Source organism: Procambarus clarkii, chromosome 66 (genome assembly GCF_040958095.1).
Source record: "Procambarus clarkii isolate CNS0578487 chromosome 66, FALCON_Pclarkii_2.0, whole genome shotgun sequence".
Classification (NCBI taxonomy): domain Eukaryota; kingdom Metazoa; phylum Arthropoda; class Malacostraca; order Decapoda; family Cambaridae; genus Procambarus; species Procambarus clarkii.
In genome coordinates, this window is record NC_091215.1 from 17,918,648 (window position 1) to 17,935,836 (window position 17,189).

Below are 17,189 nucleotides of genomic sequence, written 5' to 3' on the forward strand. Positions count from 1 at the left end.
TGGCCTTGCATAGTAGGCTGACAAGTGCGTTCTGGCTACTAGGTACGACATATATATATATATATATATATATATATATATATATATATATATATATATATATATATATATATATATATATATATATATATATATATATATATATATATATATATATAAGCCTATACTTGCATAAACCACAAGTGAAGATAAACAATCTTTGGACAACACCCACCAGTGGGACTCGAACCCAGAAAGCACAACTACCTTCCAGTAGCTGGCATAACTAGTATGCTTTAACCCACTACGCCATCAGACCTTACAAAAGAAGTAGATAGTTCGAGATATATATCTCAAACATCTCTACCTCCCGAAGGCACCAGATGAGTGAGGGGTCAGTCTGCATTTTTCGTCAAGCCACTGTCAATGTGAGAGAACTCGTGTCCAGCTTATAAGCCTATACTTGCATAAACCACAAGTGAAGATAAACAATCTTTGGACAACACCCACCAGTGGGACTCGAACCCAGAAAGCACAACTACCTTCCAGTAGCTGGCATAACTAGTATGCTTTAACCCACTACGCCATCAGACCTTACAAAAGAAGTAGATAGTTCGAGATATATATCTCAAACATCTCTACCTCCCGAAGGCACCAGATGAGTGAGGGGTCAGTCTGCATTTTTCGTCAAGCCACTGTCAATGTGAGAGAACTCGTGTCCAGCTTATAAGCCTATACTTGCATAAACCACAAGTGAAGATAAACAATCTTTGGACAACACCCACCAGTGGGACTCGAACCCAGAAAGCACAACTACCTTCCAGTAGCTGGCATAACTAGTATGCTTTAACCCACTACGCCATCAGACCTTACAAAAGAAGTAGATAGTTCGAGATATATATCTCAAACATCTCTACCTCCCGAAGGCACCAGATGAGTGAGGGGTCAGTCTGCATTTTTCGTCAAGCCACTGTCAATGTGAGAGAACTCGTGTCCAGCTTATAAGCCTATACTTGCATAAACCACAAGTGAAGATAAACAATCTTTGGACAACACCCACCAGTGGGACTCGAACCCAGAAAGCACAACTACCTTCCAGTAGCTGGCATAACTAGTATGCTTTATATATATATATATATATATATATATATATATATATATATATATATATATATATATATATATATATATATATATATATATATATATATATATACATATATATATATGTCGTACCTAATAGCCAGAACTCACTTCTCAGCCTACTATTCAAGGCCCGATTTGCCTAATAAGCCAAGTTTTCATGAATTAATATATTTACTATAATTTTTTTCTTTTAAAATGATAAAGCAACCCTTTTCTCTATGTATGAGGTCAATTTTTTTTTATTGGAGTTAAAATTAACGTAGATATATGACCGAACCTAACCAACCCTACCTAACCTAACCTAACCTATATTTATAGGTAAGGTTAGGTTAGGTAGCCAAAAAAAGCTAGGTTAGGTTAGGTAGGTTAGGTAGACGAAAAAACATTAATTCATGAAAACTTGGCTTATTAGGCAAATCGGGCCTTGAATAGTAGGCTGAGAAGTGAGTTCTTGCTACTAGGTACGACATATATATATATATATATATATATATATATTTATATATATATATATATATATATATATATATATATATATATATATATATATATATATATATATATATATATATATATATATATATATATATATATATATATATATATATATCTTTTCTATATACCATTCATATTGCATATTTTAATTTAAAGATTACATGGTCACTATTATCTATTGAAGACAGGCACTGTATATTAAAGATCTCCTCATTCCTGTTAAATATTAGGTCAGGTATCAATAGAATATCTCCTTCACTCGCTCTCATTGGTTGTCCGACATGCCGATACATAAATCCTTCCAAGAAGACGGTTATGAATACGTCAGTCAAGAAATCTACTTTCATTGCTTTATAGAATTCTCTCAATTGTTTTCATATTAAAGTCTCCAAATAGCTTCACTCATGCTTTATATCTCGTCTGCTTTTTTTTGTTTTATTATTTCACTCAAACTTTCACTCAGAACTTTCTCATCTGTTGTCTATTTCTTCCTTTGTCCATGTGGTACTTGCTATTTTGTGACACTGATGAGCACTATTTTACCTTGTTACATCTCTCTTGTCCAATTATGTTTACATGGATTATTTCTATTATTATTATTATTATTATTATTATTATTATTATCATCATCATTATTATTTGTCAAGGATTATTTCTTTTACATTTAAATTTCCTTTCACTAACATAGCCACATCTGCTATAGCAAGACAGGCGAGACCGGCCGCCAGGCAGGCAAGACAGACCGCCAGGCAGGCAAGACAGACCGCTAGGCAAGACAGACCGCCAGGCAAGACAGACCGCCAGGCAAGACAGACCGTAAAGCAAGACATTCTGTAAAACTAGATATGCCAGAACAAGTATAAAGCAGCCATTCAAAATTAGGGAGGGGGGATAGATATCACCCCCTAGGAAATACCCTTGAAATGATTTATGTTCGTACATTAGACAAATACTGTACACACATTTCATTGACAACTGAAAAAGAGACAGTTTCTATCTTTGCTCTTGATGCTGGTTAAATGAGAAAATTTAACACAAACATGACTCAAATATATATTACATATCAATAGAATTAGTCTATTTATAACTATCTCTTGCAGAATCCCTAGTGAAGTTAGGGCTCCATGGAGCCGAGGTTAAGAAACACCGAGGGCATAAACATACAAGATAAAGCCAGCAGGCAGCCATTGTTGGATCAGAGTTTAGGCGACAACAACAACAAAGGCCCCACGAGGTGCGGGCAGGACACACAGCATTGGAGTCATGAGTGGCTAGACTGGCCGAGACAATCTAGCTGTCCCAGTTAATTTAGAGTAAACAGTTTAGCTGTTTGCTTCAAATTAACATCAAATACTTACCACGATCTAAAATACTTTGCTGGTATTTACAGCCCTATACAACTGGGTGAAGTACTTTTTAAAAATGAAAGGGTAGAAATAAACCTTATCATAACTACTTACTAGTGTAACTAGGCTGCTAACATCACATGAATTCTGTATTTCTTTTACATTACACTTTATGAACTGTTTTTGTGTCCTTCCTTTCTCTGGTATTTATCTTTTGACCCAGTGGGAGCAGAGTTATAACTGATTCTTGAATAATGTGAAAGGTTAAGCTTAGCACATTTCTGCAGATGATGCAAAATCAACTTGTCCTCTCGAATAATACATCGCATTGACACACAAATCCCCAAAGGCCAAAAACTCATGTATTAATAATCATAGTGATCACAAAAATTGATGTGATGTCCCATTTCCTAATCGTGGGTCCTTGGTTAGGTACGTGCAATTTAGAACGACGTTTAGTGACGGTGTGAATGCTTGTGAGGACGGACTGTGAGATGATGAAATTTAGCTTTGATGTCCATAGGGATTGGAAAGGATGAGGGAGGTAGAGGGATGGGGAGATGAAATTCAGGAAGAGGATGCGGGTGTAGAGAGAGAGGTATGAAATCATTTTGGTTTTGCACGTGTGTTAATTCTGGACATGAGCCTGTTTGTCTAGGTCATTGGTGAGATCCTGCAGTGCCACTGCAAGATAGGGGCCTAACAGCCGAGTGGACAGTGCCTGGGATTCTAGTCCTAAGGTTTCGGGTTTGATCCTCAATAGAGGCGGAAACAAATGGGCAGAGTTTCTTTAACCCTAATGCACCTGCTCACCTAGCAGTAAATAGGTACCTGGGAGTTTGACATCTGCTAGCCAATCTGCTACAGGCTGCTGCCTGGGGATGTGTAACAAAAAAGGAGGCCTCGTCGAGGACAGCGCCGCAGGAACGCTAAGCCCCGAAATTATCTCAAGAGAACCTCAAGCCACTGTCAGCACAGAGCTACGGCCAAGATGCCCGAGTAAGCTTACAAGCCGTAAGGGGTATCCTAGCCTCTCATTTATATTTGTGTGGGTTGCACAAGATGTGACAGAAGCGAGTCACTGAGTGTATGGTAGGTATTGGGTACCGGAGTTCATTCATCCAGAGTGAAGAGTTGTTAATGGCCTGCTGAGGAAGAACATGTGGGCGTGCTTCCCACTCTACCCCACCACTTCCCAAACATGCTGTAGGAGGCAGTTTCTCTGGAAAGCTGTTGGAGTTCCTGTTGCACATGTGTTGTGATCAAGAGAATGTGCAATATAGTGGTGATCTCTCTTCTTTTGTTATGACTTTCAAAACTGTTCTTTCAGTCTTGGATTAACTTTGATTTTCAAACTCCCCTCATCTCTGAGCAAACCAGATTCTGATCCTGGTTTCTTACAAGTCCAGGAGAAAGGTTGGGTGGAAATCTCCATGGTGACAAGAGCCTCAACCACTGGGAAGCTACTGATGCATCCAGCTAGGAAAATTATATCATATGCCACTTCCCTAAATAACATAGCATGGCAGAGCCAACATTTAAGAGTTAAATCAAAATTAATATATTAAACCTCTAAATATCATACTCTACTCAATTACAATATTCTTCAAATATGCACTTCAAAAGTTTAAATAATTTTAAGTCAAATATGAATGCAGAAAAAATATTCTTACCTCCTTGTGATGGTATTCCATGCTGATTTGACACTACTGTGCTTGCAACATTAGTATAGCTTGTGATGGTGGTGGTTGCTGTAGTGAAGGCATTGTGAGCAGGTGAAGTACTCTCTGGGGAGGAGAAGGGGTCCGAGAAATTGGAGAGAAGGGATAATCCTGCCGAGAGTTCCTGGCACATGGCAGATACGGCATCTCCTGGTTTATTCTCCACTATAGGCGAGCTCTCTGGTATAGGAGTCACTGCATAAACAAGATCAATATATAAAATCATTCAGTACACTTGCAAAATCTGTGGTTTTATGGATTACAAACAGTGAAAGTTTGTACTGTAATTATATAAAAAGATCAGTATAGAGAATTAGAAATAAGTCATGATGCAATGAAAAATGGAACAATGGACTTAGGGTTAAAGACAGTATGAATACAACTAATTAAACACTGCAATTCAGAAATTCCTAAATCTAAATTTCCATTTATATACTCGCTATATGTGGAAGTAAATACAGTAATTTCAACATGTGTATTTCTAGGTTCTCTACAGATACCTGTGCATGTGAGCTTTCTAAAGGTAACTGTGCATGTGAAAGTACCGTACTAACTTAGCGTGGAAAAACTAAAACACTACAGGAGGTGTAGACTGTATGTATATACTGTATGTGTATAACTACTGAAGGGGCCTGGTGACTGAGGAGTATTTTTCCAAATATAAAACATATTGAACAAAATTTAAACAAACCTCCCTTTATTTGGCATTAGCGTCGTGAAAATTTGCATCTTTTGGATCTTGGAAATGGATCTGTTATAAGTGTTTTAAAAATAAATACATGCATGACAGGCAGCAACCGGAACTGATAACACCACCACCTATTTACTGGCAATCAGGAATAAAGAGATGCAAGCACCTGTCCAACACACAAAGAAGAGTAGTAGTAAGGAGGGCCCACAACGTGGATATGCAGCTGGTGCCACCTGGAGGGCCAGATTTCCCACATAATAATGAGTTAGTATGTTGTTGTACTGTATTTTTATTATATATCATATAAATACATTACCCAATGGCAATATTTCTTATGTCCTTTTGTATGAAAAGCTGGGAACCATATTTTTGTCCCCTCTCCTTTATTTTTATGCAGATTTTGTTGTGACTTCTACATCTTGGAGATTGCATATCCGGCACTAAGCATGTGAAGTTGGAACGAAATTGGTCAACATGTTACTCAGCCACAGGTGGCAGAAGTTGCGACTTATTATGTTTGGGCCAATCTATTTTCAGATTTCAAACTCTACTCTCTTTGTCTCTCTAGGTTGTATTGATGAATGACGACCAGATGAACGCCTTATCACTTATATATTGGCAATAAATATATACTGCAATATATATGTTTGTTATCCCTAACCTATCACTATATTATGTTTCTTTTGGGGGTTATTTTTTCTTGACTTCATTTTAACACACATTGATCTACAACTTTCACGTATTCGAGTACGAATGCCAAACAATCTTAATTAAAACTTACAAGATATGTCATAAATTCGAAGTACAGTACAGTGTACTATATTCATTGTCAAGAACTTTAACTGTATTTTTCTGTGTGAACATTATTTTCAACTTTGAGACAGCATCAAAAATTCAGTTTCTGATCGATTCTCACCATTTTTACACATGTGCAACATTCTTAGTTCTAAGGTGTCTTCACGATCTGTAATCATAAAGCCATAACGTTTCGAGTTGTACATTTTTTGCATCTAAATTTTCCATATATTTCGATGGGCTTATTGAAATTTTGTTTACAGTAAACTATACTCTCAAACAATATTTTTCAGTGAGGAACATGAATGTTATACAGTATATGCCATTCTGAGACCATAATGAATAAAATAACATTTGGTGATATTTTAATATTTTTAAAGCTAATTTGAAATTGTGAATTTTTTTTTTTTTTTTTCATGGTATGATGTTAATCCATTAGGAAAAGTTGGCATTTACCATAAAGATATTACTCAAAAAAATATTGAGTGTGAGGAAGATTTGGAACAAGCACCAGGGCCCCTTAATCAAAGTTTATTGTGAAATTCCCCCGGTGCGCATGAAATAGTATTCCAAAAAATTATTTTTTCTTCGTAAAATGATAAATTCCCTTCCTTGAACATGTCTATGTAAAAATAAATACCAAATTCCACTTACTTTGGCTGTGGGGATGTGAACAAGGTGCACTGTGACGTCATCAGGGCCTGGTCACCCGTGCGTGAATCGTCCAGACACGGTTGCACGGGCCATTCAAGCACCGAGTGTTGCCACAAATATATTTTAAATTATTTGTTTTAAGCATTTCCAATGCGGTTTTGTTTTTGTTTTTTATCGTAGATGATGCATATTTGTGTTCTTTACAATATGTATACAGTAGAATGTTCATAATGTTCCATGCAACTGTGATACATGTGTCAGTAATGTGTCCACAATAAATGTTTATTGTCGCAATATTACCTGTTAAAAATACACTAAAATTACAATATGTACAGTTTCACACAATATTTACACAGTAACACACTGTATTACACACTCGGTACTTCGGAAGCGAGTAATAATCAACAAAGTAGTCCATGGTACACAGCGCAACTTCGCTCTCAGTGCACCAGGTGCAGATAAATTTTCGCTTCGTGTTTCTTCATTCAGTGCTTGCAAATAACACACTCACATACACCCTTGTTGGCTTTAGTACTTGTAGGTTGTATGTAGCCAAGCTTGTAAAGCATAAGGTAGTATTGAAAAGATTATAGGAAAAGATCAATTTGTAAGGTAGTCTTGAAAAGATCGCTTTGTATGGTCTCACACAGAAAAAGATTCAGCTAGCCTCAAAGAGTGTCCGTCAGTCAGGAAGAGATTCAGGTATTCTTGAAAATATCTATGGAAAACACCACCATGGAAGCCGCTAACACTGTTCATCTATGCTACTTGTACCAGATGCATCATCACTGAACGCAGAAAACGATTCATCTATGTATATAAATAAATTGAAGATAGCATAGGATTGCAAGAGTGACGCTCAGAGCTACAACTGGATACACTCGCTGTATCGACCTCATAGGTGCTGTACCACTTGCATCCGACCTTTGTGTTAGGTCCTTATTGCGCCTTGCGTCACCAATATTATGACCCTTATGGTCCTCAAACAATAAGATTTGAATTTCACCGACAGAGTGTTATCTTTCAACACTGCATCGGACAGGTGTTTGGGAGCCAGAGGCGCATGCGCCACCCATGGTTGCTCATTCAGTACTAACCTAGCCAGCAGCCCTAAGGCATTCTGGGATTTTTTACCAAGATGGCTGCCTCTCACTTGAGGTCCTAAGAGTCCATTTCGTACACAACCAACCTCGTACACATTTAGAATTGGTACTGAAAAATCAAAAAGTTTTCTTGGTAGGCACAGATTCCCGCTGACTGAGAATACGCGGTTGGCGCAGTTAAGTGGTTAACCCTCAAACCGCTAGGGGTCCAAATGGCTTTAACACCCACAGGCGCAACAAAAAAAAAAAAAAGACAAAAAATTCTTTCGTCTTATAAAAGTGTTCATTTTTGTTCCCTGATCACGGAAAAAATAACAAAAAAAATCGTAGGTGGCATATTTTAGCCACAATAAGGTAGGGAAGTCTGGCAAAAAGCCAGCGTTGAAAGTAATGAAACGCCATTTTCTGGGTGAGCCCCGGAGGCTCCCTGGAGCTTATCGGGCTAATGTATGTTATATTAGCCCGGGACATTAGCTAAGGAGTTCAGACCTACCAGGGACCAGCGCCAGAACCTGGCCCCTTCAGAGAGGTTTCAGGGAGCAATGGCCCTGGAAAAACCCTTTGTGGTTGGGGTTTTCCTTATCTGCCACTGACCGGGGTTAGGCACCCAGAAAGGTAGGCATAACAAAACAAACCCCACATGGTAAAAAACTAAAACAAAAAACCGAACAAAGAGGTAGAAACTCCCTACAATCACAAGGAAACAAGCAAACATCACACTTTACTGCCGCGTCTCTCCTGCTCTGAAGGGGGAAGTGAGTACTGAGCAGTACTCAAGGTGGGACAACACAAGTGACTTGAAGAGTACAACCATTGTGATGGGATCCCTGGATTTGAAAGTTCTCGTAATCCATCCTATCATTTTTCTGGCTGTCGCAATATTTGCTTGGTTATGCTCCTTAAACGTTAGGTCGTCAGACATTATTATTCCCAAATCCTTTACATGCTGTTTTCCTACTATGGGTACATTTGATTGTGTTTTGTACTCTGTATTATGTTTAAGGTCCTCATTTTTACCATACCTGAGTACCTGGAATTTATCACTGTTAAACATCATGTTATTTTCTGATGCCCAGTCGAAAACTTTATTAATATCAGCTTGAAGTTTTTCAGTGTCTTCAGCCGAGATAATTTTCATACTGATTTGTGTGTCATCTGCAAAGGATGATACGAAGCTGTGACTTGCATTTGTCTATATCTGATATGAGAATAAGGAAAAGCAGCGGTGCAAGGACTGTACCCTGAGGTACAGAGCTTTTAACTGCACTTGGACTAGATTTTATATGGTTGACCGTTACTTGCCAAGTCCTGTTTGACAGGAAACTGAGTATCCAGCGTCCTACTTTACCGATTATTCCCACTGACTTCATTTTGTGTGCTATCACGCCATGGTCACATTCATCGAAAGCCTTTGCGAAGTCCGTGTATATCACATCAGCATTCTGTTTTTCTTCTAATGCCTCAGTGACTTTGTCGTAGTGCTCAAGTAGCTGTGAGAGGTACGATCTTCCCGCTCGAAATCCATGTTGGCCTGGGTTGTGAAGGTCATTGGTCTCCATGAAATTGGTGACCTGACTCCTAATCACTCTCTCAAATACTTTTATGATGTGCGATGTTAGTGCAACTGGTCTATAATTCTTTGCCAATGCTTTGCTCCCTTCCTTGTGTAGAGGGGCTATGTCTGCTACTTTAAGTGCATCTGGTATCTCCCCCGTGTCCAAGCTCTTCCTCCACACTATACCGAGTGCCTGTGCTACTGGCACTTTGCATTTCTTTATAAATATTGAATTCCATGAGTCTGGACCTGGGGCCGAGTGCATGGGCATGTTTTCAATTTCTCTTTCAAAATTTAGTGCGCTCGTGTTGATATTAGTTATATTTACAGGGGTTTGAATATCCCGCATAAAGAAATTGTCTGGATCTTCCACTTTCATGTTGTTTATTGGAGTGCTAAACATGTCCTCATACTGCTTTTTTAGGATTTCACTAATTTCTTTGTTATCCTCCGTGTATGAACCTTCACTTGTACGAATAGGTCCAATACTGGCAGTGGTTTTTGCTTTAGATTTCGCATATGTGAAGAAATATTTTGGATTTTTTCTTTATTTCCTGAATTGCTTTCTGTTCTAACTGCCTTTCTTCAGTTTCATATGAGTGTTTCAATTTCCGCTCTATTTCTTCAATCTCTATATTTAAATTATTCCTTCTTTGATGGGAAATTTGTGTCTGCATAAGCAGTTCCGTTATTTTTTGCCTGCGTTTATAGTGTCATCTGCGTTCTCTTTCAACGTTGGATCTCTTTCTGGCTTTCCTCAAAGGAACATGTTTCAGACTTGATACGCTTCCGAAGTCAGTTTTTCTATTCCTTCTGTAGGACTTATATTACTTAGAACAGTTTCCCATGGAATGTTTGTAAGTTCCCTGTTTATTATCTCCCAGTATCATTTTATTATTAAAATTGAATTTACTGAATAGCCCCTCTCGCTTTATTAATGTTTTAGGTCTATTCTGAGTATTGATGGTCGTTTGCACTTCAATGAGCTTGTGATCTGAGTATGTGGAATCTGATATCGTAATGTCTTCATTGTTCGTAAAGACCAGATCTAAAATATTTTCATTTCTCGTTGGCTCCGATATCTGCCGATTGAGTGAAAATTTGTCACAGAATCTAAGTATTCTCTAATCTGTGGTTGGTTAGGTCCCGATTGATTTCCTGGTATAATATTATTGTTTGCTATTTTCCACCCAAGACTAGGCAAGTTGAAGTCACCTAGGAAGATAATATCAGGTATCGAGTTCTCCAAATTATCAAGGCTATTCTCTATTTTGTTTATCTGTTCTGTGAATTCCTCAGCTGTTGCATCTGGCAGTTTGTATATTAGAATAATCACTAAATTTATTTTCTCTATTTTTAATCCCAGTACCTCTACCACCTCATTTGTAACGTTTAGGAGCTCCGAGCATACAAGGTCTTCCCTAATATACAGACCCACTCCTCCATGTGACCTAATTTTCCTATCACACTTGTATAGGTTATATCCTGGAATCCAGATCTCACTGTCCAACAATTCCCCTGCATGGGTTTCTGTGAAAGCTCCAAATACTGCATTTGACTGTGAGGAGGCCATTTATGAACTGTACTTTGTTGTTTGTTCTTGTTTTCAGTCCTTGTATGTTGGCAAAGATGAATGAGGTTACTCTATTAGTGATAGTTTGAATGGGAGACTTTTTCGACAAGCTCATTATGCGTGGACATAATGAGTTTGTTCTGACCAGTACTGATTGTTGTAGGGCAGTTGCCTGTCGTAGTTGTAGTTCCCTTTCGGTGTGTAATTGTATCTAATTCTGGAATGCAAGTGGATCTGGCATCCAGTTCCATACACTCTCCATACTCTTCCTTTTGAATTCTCTTTCGGTCTGGTATAAAAAAATTTATAGAGTTTCCTCCAAATTCATTATCCTGCTTGCCACTCTTTATGTAGCGTTCCGTGCCTTTCACGTGAAAGTGTGGGCAGTTGAGGTCATAGCATTTTCTGTCCTCCAGTGAGGTTTGGCACATGTCAGGATGGAAAAACCTACATATTGATCCAAATCGACACTCACTTTTCCTAAGCATATTTAAACATTCTTTGGGATGTTGGTAACTGCATTCTAATCCTTTCTTATTACCAGCATATCTATGTCTGCATATGCCCTTTGCATAAAATTTGCACAAGTCTGTCCTTCTGTTCTGAATTGCTTTATCGGGAACCGTCGTAGTGTCTGTACCTATCGAGCTGTCAGTGCTGTCTGTTACACTTTCTAGTTTACTGTCATCTACATCTGGGCCTACTGAGTCAGAGTTTACAACTTCCCGAGTTTCAGCCTCAGTTTCATCCCTGACTATAGCCTCCGCCCCTGGTATATTAGAATTGTTGTTGTTCCTTTACCACTCCTTCTGGATGGCTGGTAGGCTTCCAATGAATGATGTTTTTCGATCATGCGTCATGTTATCTAGAAGGTTTTTTAAGATATTCCAAGCTGGCAGGTCATTTTTACACACCCAGAGCAAGTGACCAGCTCTCGGTGCCGTAGTGTTACACACTCCTGTACAAGCCGAATGAAATCTATTCTTACAGATATAACATTCAATTCCCGTTACCTTCGACTTTAAGGAGTTGTTACAGTGGCCACAAATTTGTTTATTTACTCCCATTTTGCCTTGTTTTGTTGTATATATCTATATATTTATAATATTATATGTATACCGTATATTTGTAACAATATATATGTTTATTTGTTCTACTGTATGGTCAGTACTTATCGCACGGTCGAGGGCGAGGGTCCCAGAGGCTGTACAGTTGACACATTGTCCCAGGCCGCGGCTGGAGGCCCTTAGTTGCCAGTTACTTGGGTTATAACACCAATATATTAATTCGCTTGTATTACAATAAGGGATTTTCTGCTTTATTTCCAACTTGCAATAGTATTCACTTTATTACTAATTTCTCGATCCACATTCCCCTATTACACTTGTTGGAAACCAATTTGCTAGTAAGCACACACCACACACACACACGGTGGGCACACGGGACGTGGGCCTATGGGGTGGGTTCTGGCACCACGAGGTGGACTCCACACAAAATTCACTTGTTATTTGCTTAAAGCACAAAAGTCGGATGTCAATCACTATGGTATATTGTTTAATAAGTTGAGACGCACTTTATGAGTTATCTGACTGTGTTTAGTTCCTGTATCACTGAAATATCCCGAGATATATATGGTTTTTCACAGACCTCGTGCTCTCGTGTGCTTCCCTTCCCCACACGCTACGGAAACTCCAGACTGAAGAAGTCCAGAAGAACTGCAGATGCGAAAGGCCCATGACTGCAAAGAGCAGACGGGAACCCCAGAGGGATGGGGCGGATCGACCACATCCCACACACCCACTAAGATGACATGACGAAGCGCAGGGGAAGAAGCCCATCCCGCCAGCTCTGAACCCCTCCCCCCCACAAAGGGGGAGAAGCCGTCCGACACCACCAGAGGCCGGAAGACAACCAAAAAGCGCCCACCAACAGCGGGACCATGCGAGAGTCAACAGAGCAAGCTGCTCCCCCAGCGCCCCGTCAACAGAGAAGGGAACAGAACCCCTTCCGAAAGAAAAAGTACACACACACATTATGTATATACACATACATATACATATACACAAACACACATGATATGATACACACATGATATGGAGTTAAGTGATGTAATACAGCTGCAGACACCAGACATTGTTGCACTCACGGAGACAAAACTTGAAGATGTAATTTTAAATGAGGTCATATTCCCAAGGGGCTACTCAATTTGGAGACGGAACAGAAAAATTAGGAAAGGCGGTGGCATTGCTGTGCTGGTAAAAGAACACCTAAAGGTGAACGAAATAATGACTGCCAATCCACAAGAAGTTGACATAATAGCACTAGAGATCTGCCATGAGGATGATAAACTAATGATAATAAATGCATATAGTCCACCGCCAAGCAGCACATGGTCAAAGGAGGAGCTAGATAGTAAATATGAAGGTCTTATAACAATAATGAGAGAGATTATAGCGAGAGCGGATAACGATAGATCACGACTGTTGATAGTCGGTGACTTCAACTTGAAATCCATAGACTGAGAAGCATATGAAGCTAAAACAGAAGATTTTTAGACCTGTAAATTTGTAGACCTCATCCTGGAAACATTCTTGTATCAACATGTTAAACAAGCTACGAGGATGAGGGAAGGGGACGTTCCCTCCATGCTAGATTTGATATTTACCAGGAAGGAGGAAGAGATATTTGACATTCAGTACCTTCCTCCCTTGGGTAAAAGTGACCATGTCTTTTTGGGAATAAAGTATGCAATGCGTTATAAGCTGGAAGAAAATAAGGAGGTTGAAGCAGTTGAAAAATCAGACTTCAGGAGAGGACATTATGGTGACCTTAGAAATTTTTTTAGCGAGTATAATTGGACAGACTTGATGCTAGGCAAGGAAGTGAATGAGATGTATGTCAAGTTTTGTGAAATATATGATAAAGGCACAAAAAAATTTATACCAAAACAGAGATGCAGAACTAGGAAACAGGATTGGTTCAATAGAAATTGCGAGAGGGCTAGAGACCAAAAGACACAAAAATGGAATCAATACAGGAAGAGGCCGAACCCCCAAACATACCAGCTATACAAAGATGCGAGAAACAACTACACGGCAGTGAGGAGAGAGGCAGAAAGAAATTTTGAAAAAGGGATTGCAGACAAATGTAAAACAGAACCAGGTCTATTCTATAAATTCATAAACAACAAATTGCAGGTAAAGGATAATATTCAGAGGTTGAAAATGGGAAATAGATTCACAGAAAATGAAAAGGAAATGTGTGAAACACTAAATGAAAAGTTCCAAAGTGTGTTTGTACAAAATGAAATCTTTAGGGAACCAGATACAATAAGAATTACTGAGAACAACATAGAGCACATAGAGGTGTCTAGAGACGAAGTGGAAAAAATGCTCAAGGAGCTCGGTAAGAACAAAGCAGCTGGCCCAGATGGCGTTTCACCATGGGTTCTGAGAGAATGTGCATCTGAGCTCAGCATTCCACTTCACCTGATCTTTCAGGCATCCCTGTGTACAGGAATCGTAGCAGACGTGTGGAAACAGGCTAACATAGTTCCAATCTACAAAAGTGGCAGCAGGGAAGACCACCTCAATTATAGACCTGTATCATTGACAAGTGTAATAGTGAAAGTATTGGAAAAACTAATCGAAACTAAATGGGTAGAACACCTAGAAAGAAATGATATAATATCAGACAGACAGTATGGTTTTCGATCTGGAAGATCCTGTGTATCGAATTTACTCAGTTTCTATGATCGAGCCACAGAGATATTACAGGAAAGAAATGGTTGGGTTGACTGCATCTATCTGGACCTAAAAAAGGCTTTCGACAGAGTTCCCCATAAGAGGTTGTTCTGGAAACTGGAAAATATTGGAGGGGTGACAGGTAAGCTTCTATCATGGATGAAAAATTTTCTGATAGAAAAATGAGGGCCATAATCAGAGGCAAGGTATCGGATTGGAGGAATGTCACGAGTGGAGTACCTCAGGGTTCAGTTCTTGCACCGGTAATGTTCATTGTCTACATAAACGATCTACCAGTAGGAATACACAATTACATGAACATGTTTGCTGATGATGCTAAGATAATAGGGAAGATAAGAAACTTAGATGATTGTCATGCCCTTCAAGAAGACCTGGAGAAAATAAGTATATGGAGCAACACTTGGCAAATGGAATTTAATATGAATAAATGCCATGTTATGGAATGTGGAATTGGAGAACATAGACCCCACACAACCTATAAATTATGTGAGAAATCTTTAAAGAATTCTGATAAAGAAAAGAATCTAGGGGTGGTTTTAGATAGAAAAATGTCATCTGAGGACCACATTAAGAACATTGTGCGAGGAGCCTATGCTACACTTTCTAACCTTAGAATTGCTTTTAAATACATGGATGGAGAAATACTAAAGAAATTGTTCACGACTTTTATTAGACCAAAGCTGGAATATGCAGCGGTTGTATGGTGCCCATATCTTAAGAAGCACATCAACAAACTGGAAAAGGTGCAACAACATGCCACTAAGTGGCTCCCAGAACTGAAGGACAAGAGCTACGAGGAGAGATTAGAGGCATTAAATATGCAAAAACTATAACATAGAAGAAAAAGAGGCGATATGATCACTACGTTCAAAATAGTAACAGGAATAGATAAAATTGATAGGGAAGAATTCCTGAGACTCGGAACTTCAAGAACAAGAGGTCATAGATTTAAACTAACGAAACAAAGCTGCCGGAGAAATATACGAAAATTCACTTTTGTAAACAGAGTGGTAGACGGTTAGAACAAGTTAAGTGAGAAGGTGGGAGGCCAAAACCGTCAGTAATTTCAAAGCATTATATGACAAAGAGTGCTGGGGAGACGGGACACCACGAGCGTAGCTCTCATCCTGTAACTACACTTAGGTAATTACACTTGGGTAATTACACACACACACACACACACACACACACAGTTGGTGAGGGACCGAAGAGCCAAAGCTCAACCCCCCCGCAAGCACAAATAGGCGAGTGTACACATGTACATGCGTACACACACACATACATTGTAAAAGAAAAGTACAAGTCGCCGACCAGTGGGCAGAGAGCACCACACCGGCCAGGCAAAGAAGACACAAAACTGTATCAACAGGCCCACCTCGACAGCAAAACCTCAAAGTCCCAGCACGACCACAACATGTGCCAAGACCCAAAAAGAACAGTCTGCAAGCCAGGAAGACCCCGGAACCCCAGAAGGCAGAACCGGGTCACACGAAACAAAGCCCCCTGAACCCACAAAGGAGGCCCAAGAGGAAGAAACCTCCGAAACGAAACCAAAGAACCCAAAGGAACCCAGAATCGAACCAGGGTGAGCCCAAACCACCACATTTGCCGGCGGAGAACACCACAGAAAGGCAAAGCACAACCCCCAGACAGAACCCCCTGGGAAAACGGTCATAACAGACCGAAAACCGAGGGACAAGGTGTGGGAGCAAGCATATCAGCCAGGGGACACTGAGCCCAAACGGTTCCCGAACGCCCCAGGGAAGATAACCCTGTTACGCAAGGGCAGTACTCACAGGGCGCTTAGGGAGGTCAGCCACTAAACGCATGCAGCCCTGGTACTGATGAGGTACTCCTGGCCACCGCACAACACAACACACGGCAGTGAACGCCACACAAGGCAAACACCGCCTAGGAAACTGAGGCCAGAGAAGTATCTATCCCGGTTGACATTAGCTTATGAACTGAAGCTTGGTAGCCAGCGCAGTAGGTCTGTGGCTCCCCCTTCCCTCTCTCTGGGTGGGGAGGGCTGCGTGGACAATCGGCGCGGCAGTAAAGTGTGATGTTTGCTTGTTTCCTTGTGATTGTAGGGAGTTTCTACCTCTCTGTTCATTTTTTTGTTTTAGTTTTTTACCATGCAGGGTTTGTTTTGTTATGCCTACGTTTCTGGGTGCCTAACCCCGGTTGATGGCAGATAAGGAAAACCCCAACCACAAAGGGGTTTTCCAGGCCCATTGCTCCCTGAAACCTCTCTGAAGTCATCTGGTGGCTGGTGGCTGCTGTCGTTTTAGATTCAGCTACTCTGAACAAAAAGTTCCAAGCAGCACGGGTTATGGGGAGCCCGTCCCCCTGTACTCACCTGGCACA

At 39.9% G+C, this 17,189-nt stretch overlaps 1 protein-coding gene across 14 annotated transcripts in view; it reads right to left on the bottom strand.

Moving 5' to 3' along the window:
* The window catches only part of numb (NUMB endocytic adaptor protein), a 586,620-nt gene that overhangs the window by 13,262 nt on the left and 556,169 nt on the right, over window positions 1-17,189 (bottom strand). For all 14 annotated transcript variants that reach the window (XM_045760091.2, XM_045760090.2, XM_069309831.1 and 11 more), the window contains one exon: window positions 4,640-4,882. In XM_045760091.2, coding sequence (XP_045616047.1) covers window positions 4,640-4,882 — 243 coding nt within the window. The remainder of the gene's footprint in view (window positions 1-4,639; window positions 4,883-17,189) is intronic.